The 16820-nt window shown below is 31.9% G+C and overlaps 1 protein-coding gene across 2 annotated transcripts in view; it reads right to left on the bottom strand.

Moving 5' to 3' along the window:
- The window catches only part of Syn1 (Syntrophin-like 1), a 201833-nt gene that overhangs the window by 20491 nt on the left and 164522 nt on the right, over positions 1–16820 (bottom strand). For both annotated transcript variants that reach the window (XM_035084347.1, XM_035084348.1), the window contains one exon: positions 4610–4818. In XM_035084347.1, the coding sequence (XP_034940238.1) occupies positions 4610–4818 (209 nt within the window). The remainder of the gene's footprint in view (positions 1–4609; positions 4819–16820) is intronic.

Below are 16820 nucleotides of genomic sequence, written 5' to 3'. Positions count from 1 at the left end.
CAAGGGAAACTCCGGGGACTTTCCCACTGGGGAACATTCAGGGAATCTTTGGGAATCGAAATTTTTCTATACAGGTATAAATATATGTTAGTCCATTTTAATTGTTCTTTTTGATTGATACTTTACTAAATAAAATAGTAAATTTTCGAGATTTAATTATCAGAAAATGTAAACATCATCAATATTTTTGATTTAAAAAAGCAAGAATAAAAAGTATTCTTTCGTAAAATGATGAATTAACACATGGCTGTAATAATTTCATCAATTTATACTCCAGCAAAGTATAATACTCGATAAAATCATCGGCAAACACGAGTTGAAGGATGGTAGAAAGGTTATTAAAGAGTTATAAGAGCGTTAGGTGGAGATAGGACCGAAGAAATCGATACATGGATATTTATTCAGTTGAGAGGAACACATCTTTCATTGGCTGTCGAGTTATACTGTTGACTATTGCTCATATAGGGGATATGATGGGAAGAAGAGGCATCAACTTGAGGCATTTCCGGAAGCCAAGTAAGCCTCTTTTAGCTCACTTCTATATTCTGCTATCTAGACATTCTCGTCAATCCATCAACTGAGCTTGCACTTGGTTTACTTAGCATTGCTGATGCACTATCCACTTTACTCAGACCATCGGCTACATATTCTAGGGCTTCCAAACGTCCAGACTCACCACAAAGATTGTGATGGCGAGAGTAAATGTTTGACAGCGGGTTATGGGTACCTAGAGGCGCTCTAATTAGTTAGTTATTGATAGAACTGGTGCTTCTTGATTGCAAGCACACTTTGCTTTCTCGTCAGAGAGATTTCCCATTAGAAGAGCAATCTATATTTGCTGCCTACTTTTTTATTTTAATCCTTCACTTTCTTCCTCAAACATACTTTAAAATCCGTTAAAATTGAATAAATACCACATTTTTTTTTACCACGACTTATGTTCAAAATTCTTTTTTTTTTATTTACATTTTTTAATGAAATCAGTTGCTTCATGTTATCAACCTTTTTTTCAACCACCCGAAGTTTCTTAAATTCATAACACGTGCTAACTCATCTACATTCAATAGAGAAGGAGACAATAAAAAATTACTTTGGTCTTAGAAAAAAAAAAAAAAACTTCATTTTATTTAGCATATTTCATTAACTTCCTATTAGGAAGTTATCATAATGAAGTCGATCTTTAAAATTCGTACTTTAATCATATCTTTACATTTCAAGACATTTGAAACCATATTAAAAGGTTTAAAAATCGACTCATGTACGTACGTACAATTGTCCATACATGGAATTGTACGTACGTATGTCTGGTTTTTTTTTTCGTTCTCAATATCTCGAGAACCACCGAAGATATCGACTCCAGACCAATTTCATTTGGAAGATAATCCGATAAAGATCTGGAAGGAGTTTTAACAAATTCGTTCAAGTCATTTTTTTTTTTTTTTTATAACAAATAAACTGTAAAATGAATGAAGTAAAAGGCAATTGAGAATTAATTTTATTTATTTTATGATAAGAATTGTTGAAAAATTTTTTCAATATTTATAAAATATTATTGTTAATGATTATATAATCTAGAATAATTTCATATCGTTTTGAACAATTTTTATTTGTTATAAACAATTGGAAAATAGTTTTTAAACATAAAAAATGCTTATTGCTGATATTTTCAATTCCCATTGATAAAACATTGATAAATTAATAACTCCATATGACTAATAACAATTTAATATTGTTTATAACAATTAAAAAAAAACAATGAGGTGTCAATTTATCTCCTTTAACCCCATTTTTATTTTTTAATTTATTAAAAAACAGGGCTGTTAAAAAAATAAAAGAAACATTTAAATTTAGGATGCTATAAAATATGAATTATAAATAAATTTTCATTGATCCAAGCATAATGAGTTAATTATAATAGTAAAGAACGTCGATTAAATGTAAAATGAGTTTTTCACGAGTAAAAGTTGTAATGAAAAATCTATATCAAGTGTTTTTTTTCGCGCAAGTGTGGATAGGACAGTCGACTAATGAAATGAAAATGGTCTCTCCAGCGAATGGTGGCAATGAGAATAGAGGTAGAGAAGTGACACCAACATTGAGCAGACGGGTTTCCGCGGAACATACACGTATTACGAGCCGTTAGCGACCAACACTTCTCTCCATTCAATTTCACAGGCGACGGAACAGACCAACCCTGTCCGATAGTCGAGCATGATTAATGGACACAAGATATCTCTGCTTTTACTATCCATCGCTCTTGATATTCACCACCCATTTTACTCTTTCCCTCCTAGCTGCCTCTTTTCTTAAACTTTGCCCACCATTTTAATATTTAATAGAATATCATAAAATAATGATCCATGAGTTTTAAAAATCATTTTAAAGACAAATAGTTTCCTTGGTAGTTTTCAATTGATTTAACTTGGCAAAGTCTAATCAGTTTTCTTACTGTCACCAGGAACACTGATAACTATTTCAAATTCTATGAAACGAGACTCGTGGGAACAGGTAAGTAGGAACATTTAATTCCTTGTATTCCCAACAGACAAAGTTTAAAGTCTAGCAAAACAGAAGTGCTTGGCAAAAGTTATGATTTCCACTGATACATAATGTAGTTTCTTTTCTTATACCACCTTGAATTTTACTCAACAACTTGACTTGCAATAATAAAAGCACTTGGAAGCTCATGGAAAAATTCTTAAGCATCACTTTCTTGAAAGAAAGAGTAGATTAAAAGTTATTATTGCAAAAACTTGATTCCTTTGTCGATTCTTTTAGAGCCTTCAACACACTTGTATATATACATGTTTAGTAGTGCACTGGTAAGCAAGAGAATTACTGTCCAACCATCCAAGACCTTGTAGGTTATATAAATGAAAATTGATCTCTCAGCTAGAAGGTCTAGAACCTCAAGAAATATATCTTTTGACTTTTTTTTTTGATTGAGGTGGAATCGATTTCTTCTGACGTTTTTTTTGTTTAATTTTTCAAATGATAATTCAATCAATCAGTGTAGTATGAAGAATACAAAGCAATCAGCTGATGAGTTGAACGACCTAGTAGATAACTGGGTCAAGTATTAAACTGATCCTAAACAATCTGAAATTCATGGCATTAAATGTACATCTAAATTGAGCCTTGTTTGGTCATGTACTAAACTAATGTTTGATGAAGTGAAGAAGAGGGTTGGAAAGGGAGGTATGTGAAAAAGAAAGTAAAAAGCTCGGGAATTAAGAGAAACACGAAAAGGAAATTAAATAATCATGGCTCATGAAGGGTAGTGATTTAATTTAACACTATTATTACTTAAAAAGATAAGATATCTGTACAAATTGTTTAATTTTCAACTACATGCTTGATATTAATTTTCAACATTGTTACAGTTTTTGATAATTTTTATCTTCATGAATATTAGTGACTAGTATTTCTAGGTAAAGAAAGAAGATCAACTGATAAAGTATAGTTGGAAAGTATAAATTGGTAGTATTAAAGAAAAAGATAAGATTGAAATGATTAAAGTTATCATTGCAATCTTATAATAGTTATTAACCTAGTTTCTAGTTTGGTGATGGAAAAGTGCTAATTTTTATGGCTTTATTATTCTCATAGGTAGGATGATATATGAACCAAGTGATTAATTATTCAACATCTAAACATAGTTCCACAAGCGGGTTAATTGTAGAGATTTGTCATAATTTCTACCTTGCTTTGGGTTTGAGTTCATGACTTAGAGAAAACATATAACTGGTATTGGTTGGTGGTTAAGAGAGAGAGAATGAAATCAATCAGTCAATTAATTTTCAATCGCGTCGAGAGTTCTTGTTTAAGTCTAGTGGAACGTAGTGTATGAAGGTTGAGAATGTAGGATGGGGTTGTCAGGTGCAAGTGCTCATGAACGTGGTCGAGCATACGAGGAGAGAATCGATAACTGATATATCAAGTGGAGCCCAACCCTGGTTATCGTATTGATAAAGGGGGAAGGTAGATCCAGGGCAAGAGGGTGAGAGGTTCATGTCGTTCGCACATAATTGATTGGCATTTGCGCACCTGATTGCTGCCCTCTGACTCAGACCCCATTTGCACGTATTCCTTTACGATAATAAGGTACCTTCTAGTCACTATAGACTTAGTAAATTATCCACACTTCCTATTGCCGTAATGTCTCAATATTATAAACATTGAGAGGGTCGGGTAAGCTAAGATACCTCATGAAAATCTGATCGCTGTAATAAAATTGATTCAAGGGGTTCAATATTATCTTATCTCCATAGAATATCGGATTAGTGATTAGCACAATATTCAGCTTCAATATCATCAATGAAATGTGAAATATTGTTTCAGAAATAGATTTTGAAAGATTTATATATATTTTGGTGTGCTATCAGAGTGCTTTGTTCATGAAAATATATTTTCAATGATGGTTTTTTTAACTTTAGATAAAAAAAGTTATTCTTAGTTTTATTTTTAAGAATTCATGTTGAAAATATATGATTAAAACTTCATATTCCAAATACTTTAGCACCAAATTATTGAAAAGAGAAAATATTGAGGACCTTTTATTGATGTTTATTGTTTGAGTACACAACAATAGAGTTTCAATGATCCTTACCTGAACACAATGTCTCCGTGCTAACCAGCCAATATGTTGGAGATGTGGTGGGTCAGGTAAAGCTGATGCAAGTCTTAAAGCCTTCAATGTTAACATGGTGAGTGTAGAATGAATAGCATTGAACCAGACACTAGCTTCAGTACAATCACTAGCTCTTAGCCAACATTCATGAACTCCATCAGGTGAGTGAAGCTCTAAAATTCGTCCTTCTGTAACATAATTTAACACAAATTCATTAATGGTTGGGCTTCCTAAAAGTTATGCCGAATAAATCACAAAATTGTTATCACAATGGGATATATATTCAAGTTGAAGTCTTGGAATGAAGGCAGACTTATTGACATGACATATAACGCGCGACTGTGGCACGTTTTATCGCGCAAACTTTAATGCTTCCGACAGAAACTGAGGAAAATTAGTCACGAAGGTACGGAACCTCAGAATGTCAGTTAATGGACGATCTGCGCTCATCTTGCGGTTCTTAAATGACCGATGATGTGATTGATTGACCTTTGAATAATTGCATGAGTTTTTTTTTTATGAAAAAGTTATCTTTTGTGAAAGCTTGAACTTATCATGAATACTTTTTAATTATTATTTTTTTATTTGTCAAATAAAAATTACTTGACATTAGCAAATATTTACAGCCTTCTATTTATTTTCAGAAAGTTGTTCATGATACTTTTTTATCAACTAAAATTCAAATAATACCTACGAATGTAAATTCTTTAAAATGAAATAAAATAAAATCTCCTAATGACAAAGTAACTTGTAGAATCGTTAATTCTTAAGCAATTAAGTAAATGAAATCTGGAAAAAAATTTAATCGTATCATTAAAGAAACTTTTCCTATTGAATAATTTATCTGAACTCTTTGCCATGTAGAACTATTGTAATTATTAAACTATTGTTCATCATGAGTTTTCGCTTTATAGTATCCGGTACATTATAAAAGCACTATAACTTTCCAGAGTAGATGACAACTCAATTTCAAGTTGAAGCTGACGTGCTCGCGTGCACTTCAAACTTGTCGAGCGGCTTCTAAAGGTGTCAGGAGGAAAGGAAGGAAGCCAGCATTTCACAGTTTATTCCTGCTTATCTGTGAATCAGCAATTTTGCTAAGTTGTACCACAATAAATACATGATGCTCTTCATCTATAAGAGATGACACTTGCTCACTGGACCAAATTCTACCAGGTTCGTCATTGTTATCATGAGAGCTATCCAATTATGATTAAGTTTCGAATGATATGGCTTAGAGTGGAAGACAAGACAGCAGTGATGATGAAAAGTGAGTTAGCAAAAGGGTGCTTTTAATATTGATGATGATAATGATGATGTTGGTTTGAACATCTTTGGAAAAAATTCCCCTCCAAGATTGTCTTATCGGTTTTGAATATATTGACATGGTGGCTTCAATTTATCACTCTGGAGATGCTTCTTCCAATTTCTGAATGAATATCATCATCAAGACTAATTTTTTTATTCCACAAAGATCTCTTTATTTTATAACATTCCATTCAGCTTTTTTCTATCTTCAGTAAATTAGTAAACTTGAAGAAATGATGCTTATTTTTATACACTATATTATTTATTTGAAACTGGAATTAGCTGAACCTAAACAAATCTTGTCATTCATTTGAAAATCCTTTCCTCAATACCAAGGACTTACTCAAGTAGCGAGAATGAAGATGAAGACAAGTACAAAAAAGGACATCTAAACGACGGGATGTTGCAATTGAAAATGAAGAAGATTCCAACCAGAATAATCTAAACTGCGACAGGAAGGAAGTACGACTGTCGTTAAAGTCAAGACTGTGTGCTGGTATAACGTCTCAAAGGGTTCGTTTAATTGCTACGACTCTCAGGAAGTAGATACCAAAGTTCGTTTAATTAACTAAGTAATGACGCATATACTAGCTTTCATCTGTCAAGCTTTTACCTTACATTATAAATTTATTTTATCATTCAATTCAGCCAATTTTTTTTTTATATTTCCTAATATTATCATGATTATTATTATGATGCTCCTTTCAAGCTTGCTGCCATGTCCTTATGTTTTTCTAGCTTTAAAATTCTCTATTAGCTGCTGGTGCCTTTGGTCGTAAAAAAATTATTTCAACTTTTTATGCTTGGGATGTATTTTTAGAGCTGGCACTGGAGAAAAAATAATTAACTTATCTCTTGACATAAGGGAAAAGGAGACTTTCAGCATAAAGAAATGACCAAATAAGCTATTTGGATATTTTCAAAAATGATATTAAAAAAATAAGAATTTATTTTAATGCAAAATTAAGTCAAATATAAATGAAATATTTCCCCTTTTGATCATGGAATCAATATAGATTTGAAATATTTTTTTGTAAAAAAAATTTATTTAAACATCAAAAACAAATCTACCTATTTTTCAAAGCTGTCTATAGATGTTATGTAAATATAGCAAAATTGAATTTACACTGAAAGTAATTGGAATAGCTGTGTCTACCATTACCTGTTATCACTATATTTGAAAGCACCAACAACAGCTTGATAGTTGATGGCTGCTGGAGTGGTTGGAAGGATCTCCAAGTGTAAAGAGTTATGAATATATTGGTCCACATGAAACTGATAAGACTTCAGAATCTCATTTATTCAATATACTTTGTCAAAATAAATCAGTGGATATTCACTGTTTAGCAGTGATTTTTATTGATTCATTTTCAGAAAGTAAATCAAATGTTCTCAATGATATTAATGAATAAAATTGATTCAATCCATCCTTTTAATTGCCAATCATTTTCTAATTCCTACATGTTGGATATCATGATGAGGTTTTCAATTTTTTTAAATCATTATAAGACCAATAAGAGGACAGAAGAAAATCATTCTTCAAAAGTATTGATGAAATTCATGTCATGAATAAATTTTCAAAGCATATGCATTAATATTAATGCTGAAAATTGTTTTGAAAAATATTCAGTAGACCTATAATTTATTCTGATACTTGGAATATTAATGTTTACTTCGATATTGAAGCTATTGGGGATTTACAATCGTGTCCATATCTTGTAGAGCTTGGCTCTATACACGGTATATATTCTAGAAGCATAGGAAATCTTGTTTGAATTGGAAATGTTGGGTTTACCTCACTGGTAGACCAACGATAGATACTATACCTAGAACTTAGAAACGTATAAGCAGCTTTCTAGACGACAGATTCAGTGTTAAGGTTCTCCCTGTAACCAACAGTCTTTTTACTTCTTAAAAAGTTACGACGTGACCCTTTTACACAACTTTTATAAAGCGAATTTTTTTTTATTCACAACTATTTACTTTACCATATCGTTAATCTTTACTCCTGGAACTTGGAAAAAATAATATAAAATAAAAAATACTGCAAAAATAGGAAGAGGTAAATCTTCTATGGATTTTTTTTAAAAGGATTGAACAGGATTCCATGGGATTTATTCTAGCTTTCTCTCAAATTTATATGGAGATAAATCCAAACTGTCTGTAATACTAATAAAAATATATGTTTCCATTAATATTCAGTGATATTATTAGAAATATAATCATATTAACTATCACTTTTTTTTTTCATTTAAATGCATTGAGAAAAAAAGAGTAAATTATATCAACTTGATATGACTAACTCTTGTATTTTTGTCAACATACAGGATAATTTTATAAATAAAACTTTATTTAATACTCCCAATAAATAATGCAATGACAATCGTTTTTCATAACGATCAAGATTGAAGTAGCTTAAAGTTTAATTAGGATAATCGTATTATAATTTTCTGAAAAAGACTTCAAAAGCTCACTTTTCAACTTTTAATATTACTTAAAAATTTTCTTCTCGTTAACTCATCTGATTATAATACTCCAAAACTATCAGATGATCAAAGAACAATGATAAAAGTTTAAATAAGAATATTTTTAATGATGAAGAATGTTGGAATAAAAACTAAATAAATAAATTTACATTTAAAATTATTAAGCTCATAGTTATTTATAGTCTTTAGACTGTTATATATATATTGTTCAAATATACATAAATAATATTTATTAGAAATATCAATCCAGGAATGCCTGAGATTTTGAAGGACTCTTATCAAAGATGTAATACCTCAAAACAGGAGATTCTGATCAAATACCTCAGCAAAGCTTGATCTAGTCTTGATGATGGTCAGGTATTTCTCAATATTTTTCTACTTGAATTGGTTTTTTATAATCCAATACAACATGGAAATCAATCAGATCAATAATAAAATAATCTACTTTAGCTCAAAACACTTTAGCAAGTTAAGAAATGATTCCAACTTTCTAGGAGTATTAATTCAATTTAGCTAAGTAATGAATACAACTAATCATCAACACATTTCTCCTTGATGCCTTCAAAAACTTGATGATTGATAATTATTTATGCAACAAAGTTCTTTCTTGTTGGATTTAAAAGAATAAAGTTCATAGTTAGCTATAGCTAGTCTTCTGGCTGTTTTATAGGTTGTTTAAATTTATATAAATAATATTTATTAAATATATTTTAAATACACTAAATCCATTACCATCCATATTTGAATACTAGAGAAAAATCAAAATTATAATTCAATTAATGTCAACAAAACTTATAACTTGATAGGTATATATCTAGAGCAGACATTAACGCTTAATCTCAACATACAGGAACATTCATAAGGGCAACAAGGAATAGAACCTCGGAGGAATTCGCAAGTGTTCGTCAAAAGGGCTCGACCCAGCCACCTGCTCCTGAGGGAAGAGCATTGTGTCCCGGGACCCAAGTCTCCCTCCGGTCGATGGAAACTTTGTATTAGGTTAGCGTACGTGCCGGAACTGTGCGGCTGCAAAAGACCGATGGAAGCTGCTCAGAACACGTGTTAGAATCGTTGTTTGACTCGATAAAGAGGCTAAACTAGACGAAAAAACTACTAAAGATCTTTTATGAGTTTCAACACGAGTCCACTTGACTTTTTCACACCTTTATTCTTTTTATAAACCAACTAGAGGCTCCAATAACGTGCCAGGGATGGTACCAGGTTGATGTTGCGTGATGCAAGCTTGTAAATTAAACTGCATATTGTTGGTGAAAGACATTAGTGTCACTAGAAAGTTTGGCAAACGAAAAATGAGACAAGTGTTGGCTGATAACGCTTGTTGATTGTTCGTATTGGAAACTGATTGGAGTATTGGGTTGCAGATTATGGTTTTGAGCGTGTACAAACTCATTTTCGGTTATCTGATGATTCTCTTGTTTATCTGGATCTATTGCATTGTGATATGAGAGTCGAACTGATGTCAACTTTTAAGACAAATCACTTGTCGCCAACATTTTAATGCTTTGTTTGCGTGCTAGGTTCTTTATTGACTCACTCTATGCTGATAAGGTCATTTTATAGGGTGGAAATAATTACGTAATAATTATTATGAGATCTCTAATATACCTGCTAATATGCTGAGGGAAGTAATAGAGGAAAGATGATTTTTTTCTGATATTTTTATTACTTATTTCGTTTTTATAGCCAATCATTTTTTATCTAGTCAAGCTCATGAGTGGATTTGGGTTTTATTGAAGAATACACTGAGTTTTATAAAGCTTTATTAGGAACTATATTGATTGCCAAAGGCAACGAAAGGTATTATTTATTAATAAAAAGAATTTCCTATCATTTTCCAGTAATATGAATCATTTTTTTTTTTTTTGAATGTCTAAATTCTAGGATAAAATGAAATTACAAAGTGACATGTAGACCCTAACTTTCATCATTTGATCTCTTTTTTGAACGTACTTGTCTCCTTCAAAGTAATGAAAAGAGATGAAACTTCTAGTTTTTTCTAATAAAAATAAGAAGAATTTTCGAGATCGTTACAGAGAGAATTTACAAAGCAAACAGACTAAAAATGACATCAACATCATCACTGGTTCTTTGAGTCACAGCAGTATTTTATCTTTACATTCCTTGGGTTAACTTATTTCTTTTTAGTGTAGTATGAATCAAAATGTACTCTTTGAGTTAGACACAAATTACGTAGGTCTGATGTTCTTTCATGGGTTTGGAAATACCAGGAGAAACTTGATGCTTTCCTTTTTGAGGTTTGGAGGCTAGAAATGTGCTGTAGACACTAATGAGCAAACCTGCGACGTATGCAAGGGACTTGACTCGCACATGATTTGCTCGTCGGCAAGTTGGAAGGATGAGCAAGGAGATATGAGACGCTAGAGGGTTGGATTTGACCCTCTAGGTCTCCATTAGCACCACGAGCTACAGTGTGACGACGTAATGGTTCCATGGCACTTATTACAATTTGATTAAAATACCGTAATGAACATTAATGAAATTTTAGGCTGTTGATGATGAATTATGGTGATTTATCTGTAAGATTCAACTAGGGATAAACTAGATTGCAATCTCACAGAGTATTCTGTAAATGTGTATACATCATGCATGTTAAATTGATCAAAGGAAAGTTAAGTGGAGCAGTAAAGAGCAGACGAGTGTGCAATTGAATGTGACTGTCTCATATCCTTTACCTCACGCGAAGTGTTTGTACCAATAGCCAGTCATGTGAACACTTCGACGCCTGAAGCGTGTCATCTAGACGTGATAATACTTGGGCTTCAATATCTTTAGACATGAACAAAGATGAAATACACGCTCCAAACATTTCAAATGATATTTAAATTTTTCTCTCACCTTTCTTTTATTCTCTCTTTTCACCAAGACTCTCTGTTTGTTTCGTAGGAATTTATGAAATGTTGGCTTTGATAATAAATGATGATAACATACATCTTCATAAAACATTATTATTTCATTCAACTAAGAATTATTATTATTTATTTCTCTATTTCAAATGTTTACCTTAATTATATTTTTCCCAGGAAATTTAAACAATAATTGTTGATCCAATCCTCAATGTCTTCATGACCAGAATAAAAAAAAAAGATTTCAATTCAAGAATTGAGAATAGAGTTGGAATGTTTTTTCTTAAATGTGCAAAGGAATAAATTTTTCCTCTAAAGTTCAAGTGATTTAAAAAAAGTCCTAAAAACTATCTTTTATAGCTACTTCCTTCAATTCTTTCCCCCATAATATTTGTCAGTGAATTTGTCGTTGAAAAACACTCATAAAAATTCAAATGTATGCCTATAAAAAATAACGAGTGTCAGCGACATAGAAAAACAAAATGAAGTGGCAAAAAGGAGTGGAGGTGTAATGTGTTGAAAAAAATTTCTTGTGTAAATTTTATATATGGGATTTGTTATCATACAATGTCACAAATGATGTGCAAGATGTAGAAATAAATTAAAGAACAAAAATAAATAAAAAAAAAAAGTATACAGAAACCGTGGTATGGATATTATCACAATAAAAATATGAATGAATCGTAGAAAAGATACTGGAGAAAAAGAGGATGGAAAGGGAAAGAGAATGAAGGTAAGTGGGGTTGAAGAAACCAACAGGACAACGAGTTGAAGAGAAGAGAGAAGTTGGGTTTGGGGGGGAAAAAAAATTTGCATTACAATCGTGGATAGAAATAATTACGTGAAAAACACGAAGGGAATGAAGAAATACAGATGCAGATGCAAATAGAGAACCGGAAACGAAATGCAGATACGACGCTGGAGCCTATGTAGATGGTCTAGAGTCTCGAGGATTTGGATGGAAAAATGGAAAGGTGAAAGTAGGTACAAGTTGAAGAATAGTACGGACAGAGACGAAAGTATTTCCTGTTTACACAAGAAGGAAATGGCTACCAACAGAAAAGACTTGAAATCATTGCTTGGTTTACTTTATTCTAAAAGTAGATGCATTCAAATAAATAAAGATGTTCACAGAGTGCGTTTCTGCATCTTTTTTCATAATTGTTGCACTGACTTTCATTGGAGAAATGAAAAGATAAAATACTATTGTCAATATTATTCTTTATGTTTAACTTAAGATATAAATGTCAATAAAAAGCTATGAATAAGACTTGGGAGTCAGAAAAAAATATCAGTTAATTGATCATAAGTCAAAGCCATCGATGGAAAATAGCTATTGGGTTCAACATGCTTTAGTACAATAGATATTATCCAAAGGTTTCAGTGTTATGCTCTGAGAATACTGGTGAATGCTCTTAACTGAGCAGAAAATTATCTGGAATCTGCTAAGGACCATGTCAGGAATGCCTGAGATTTTGAAGGACTCTTATCAAAGATGTAATACCTCAAAACAGGAGATTCTGATCAAATACCTCAGCAAAGCTTGATCTAGTCTTGATGATGGTCAGGTATTTCTCAATATTTTTCTACTTGAATTGGTTTTTTATAATCCAATACAACATGGAAATCAATCAGATCAATAATAAAATAATCTACTTTAGCTCAAAACACTTTAGCAAGTTAAGAAATGATTCCAACTTTCTAGGAGTATTAATTCAATTTAGCTAAGTAATGAATACAACTAATCATCAACACATTTCTCCTTGATGCCTTCAAAAACTTGATGATTGATAATTATTTATGCAACAAAGTTCTTTCTTGTTGGATTTAAAATAAAAAGAAAAACCTAGACAAAATATAATCCAGGAGAGTTACTCAATAGTATTGATTTTTCATCAAGAAGTCACTGTCATTTATTCATACCAGCTCAACACTTAGCTGACTATGAAAATATTAAATTTCCTCCAAGACTGTTCTGCCTTTTTGTGTATCAACAAAGATTATCGAAGACATCAATCACTAAGAACAATTCACTTGCATTAAAGAGACAACGACAAAGAGAAGCAAACGAGAAGCAAGAAGGAACATAAAGGGTTGTAGCAAGTGTCAAGAAAGGAGAAGAGCCATATATAGCGAATTAGAACTGACTGCTTCACCCGATGATCTTCCGACCTCCATGTCGCATTTGGTTAGACCGATAGGAGATGTTGGCAGCTTTCCTCATCCTCTACATGTCTCGGCTGGCAGAAAGGCCCCTGTGGACACAAATGTAATACGATTTGCAAGCGTTATCATGGGCCAAACGTGACCTCTGTGTAACTGCGATTCTTGATGTTCCCTAGGCTCAAAATTTACATCAACACAACAACACTCAGCTCCTATTGTTTTCGATTCATTCAAGTTCCGGTTCCTTATTGTCGATCTTTCCTTAATTACCGGTATGATCGTTGGACCCTTGGGATTCTATCGACATAGACATTTCCTAGAAAATTAACTGCTCATGGTTATGACTTCACTATTAATTAATATTGACCTTATTTTTGATGATAACAATTTGTATATCAATATTTACAGCAAATCCCTGGGTTTAATGTTGATAAACCTTTTATCTGGATATAGAAATAATTGGAAATAACTGTGATATCAAGCTCTAAAACACTACTATTATTATTTTAAAGTTGAGCTAGGATTATCTTCTAGCTTATTGATTATTCCTATCAGTTAACCTGATGATCCCAACCTCAGATTCTCCAGGTTCCACTTGAAGGATCTCCAATGTCTCTATTATCTTAATATTCAATCTCAATTACGTCTATTTGATCTATTGTTAATTTTTAATTACCATTTGCATGGCCAATTAAGCTGAAGTTAAATGTATAAATAATAAGAAAACAATGAGAATAGTTGACATGGAAAAAATGGATAGACAGGTGGGAAGGTAGAGCAAAGCCTCTTAGTGAAGATTAAAAGTTTTTTCTAAAGCTGGATGAGTTCGAGGTGACGCTGAGCGAGTTGAAGGCCATGGGTGATGGAGCTAGAACTTTTGGCATCCGTACAGAGAAGAACGTCCAAGCCTCTACCCTTTCACCCCGACAAATTAACTCGGTTGAGAGTTGAACGAGCACTGTAACACGTGACCTGGCACATCGAGGGGTCTTGACTCAATCGATCACCCAAGTGAGCACTAGAGCAAAATAAAATTCGAGTCGTTTCAAGTTCCATCATTTAATTTCTCCGCACAATGTGTTCTACATCCATCAACTGGAAACTTTAAACAACGTGTTCACATGACGAATATTTTTTTAATGAGACAGAAATTACTACGGAAATTAATTATTCATGAATTCAGCTTTTTTATTTCTCTTCTTCTGAAAATGAACAAATTTATTATACCCAGGAAATTTGAGGATATTTTTGTAATAGAGTTCTAAGCGTTTTAATCAGTGTAAAAAATTATTTGTTGCTGAATTATTTCTTGGTTGAATTACTTTCTATCAATTGGTGATAAAAAAAAAATTATCTAGAACACTGAGCAAATTTTTTTTGAAAAATTACCCCTAACCTTTGGTTAACCGCATGACACTTTCGAAATAGGGGAAATTTTGCAAATCACGTGTATGAATAATTATAAGACACCAAAGTAAATTTTATCACGTACGTTTAATAACAAATAAATAAATTTAATAAAAAAAATCTTTAGCTTTCCAGATTAATTAAACCAATGAAAAAAAAATAATTTGTATGAAGCTGAATGATTGCCAAACTTGGAATTAAAATTTCCCAAAGATGATAATAAATTTTAGAGGGTCAGATATTGGTTCAGTATTCATTGTAACATATTTTTCATACTTTAAAAGTAATTAGATAATTCTTAGTGACCTTGTGATTACAATCTGACCCATTGTCATTACAATACATTACCATGATACATCTACATAAATGTTTATCTCATCAATATAGTAATTATTAATTTTATTCAATAGTTTTGGAGTTGAAATAATTATTTACACATAAATAACTTAAACAAAAGTATTTTTAACAGCAAATGTAACGTTAAAACTGACGGTAAAATTACGGTTTAACTGTAAAAAAAATGTATGGGTAAATTTACCGTAAATTACTAGATAAAGTTAACTAAAAAATTGATGGTCAAACTGCTTGATAAATTTTATTTTTACATTGCACCATAAATCTTATTTATGGTGTTCAACATTGTAAACATTTAGGTGTTTAATTATTAATCACTTTAAGCGATTTATTACTAAACATTAGATTTTTCCCGGATTTGTAGTGATTTGTGATTAATGTTACAAAGGATATTTTTTCAGTGAATTTTTGATAGCTCTAGATAGAATAGCCCTTCATGGGTTTTTAAATTAATAGTACATTTCACACCTAGGGAGGGAAAGTAGTCTAGCTCAAACCACGTGTAAAATTACAACCCGAGCCGAAGGCGAGGGTAGTAAACACGTGGTTTAAGCTAGTCTAATTGTCTTCTCTAGGGCTGAATATGATTTTTCGTCATACCTGCGTGGAAAGTTCAACCCCTCTCCAATGGAAAAGTGAACTTTCCGTGCGGGTATGACGAAAAAACTATTTTTTTAAGCTTTAAAAATATTCCAAAAGTTTTTTTGAACAATAGTTTTTGCAGAAAACTAAATTGCAAACTCAGCCGACATGCTGAGCCTATTTTGAACGATCTTTTGTCCCGGGAGGTTAGTTCCATCACGATTCGAATTGAAATCATCGAGCCGTATGCACGAACAACGCACATGAATCTAACAAATAATGTAGACTCGCATGAATTCATCGTGCACAAGTATACATAAAGAGGTGCGAGTGAGATTGCAGGTGGTGTGGATGAAAATATAAAGCGAGTCGGGAAACTCGTGGCCCCGAGAAAATTGTGCTTGTTCGCCCAAGCTATCTCCCAAAATCGCCTGAAAATGCAAAATGTTTAGTTGCGAGGGGGAGTGAAGGCCATAAAAGTCTCAACTGAGTAGTCAAAGCTTTTGTGATTTTCAAATTTATCAACCAGTGTACATACTGATTATCCTAAATATTAAAATAAACTTTTCAATTGACTTTCAAAACTATTTATCCAACCTCATGTTTATTTTTCTCAAAATTATTATCGACATCATTTAAATAAAAAAAAAAAAAATACCCAGCTTTACAAAAATTTCATAATAATAATAATGAATTGGAAAATAATGTACTCAGTTGAATTAAACCAAAGCTGAATGAAGAAAAAAAAAAATCAAAAAAATCTTTTTATTTAGCAAAAACAAATATTTACCGACATCAAGAACTATTCTAAAGCTAAATAAAAATATTTTTTTCTGCGTAAATTAAACATTTCACGGTTCATCATACAGAAAATTTGTCTATAACCTTTTTAATTAGCAATTACAAGTCTAACACATTAATTTCCGCTTGGTTCGGTGGATCTCGATGAACATGCAGGCAGTAAATGCAAATAGGTTCAATGCAGGCACAGGCCAATTGATT

Source organism: Chelonus insularis, unplaced genomic scaffold, assembly GCF_013357705.1.
Source record: "Chelonus insularis isolate UGA/USDA-ARS -01 unplaced genomic scaffold, ASM1335770v1 contig_388_pilon, whole genome shotgun sequence".
NCBI lineage: Eukaryota > Metazoa > Arthropoda > Insecta > Hymenoptera > Braconidae > Chelonus > Chelonus insularis.
The sequence above is the reverse complement of the archived record's forward strand: the minus strand, read 5'-3'. Positions and strand labels throughout refer to the sequence as shown.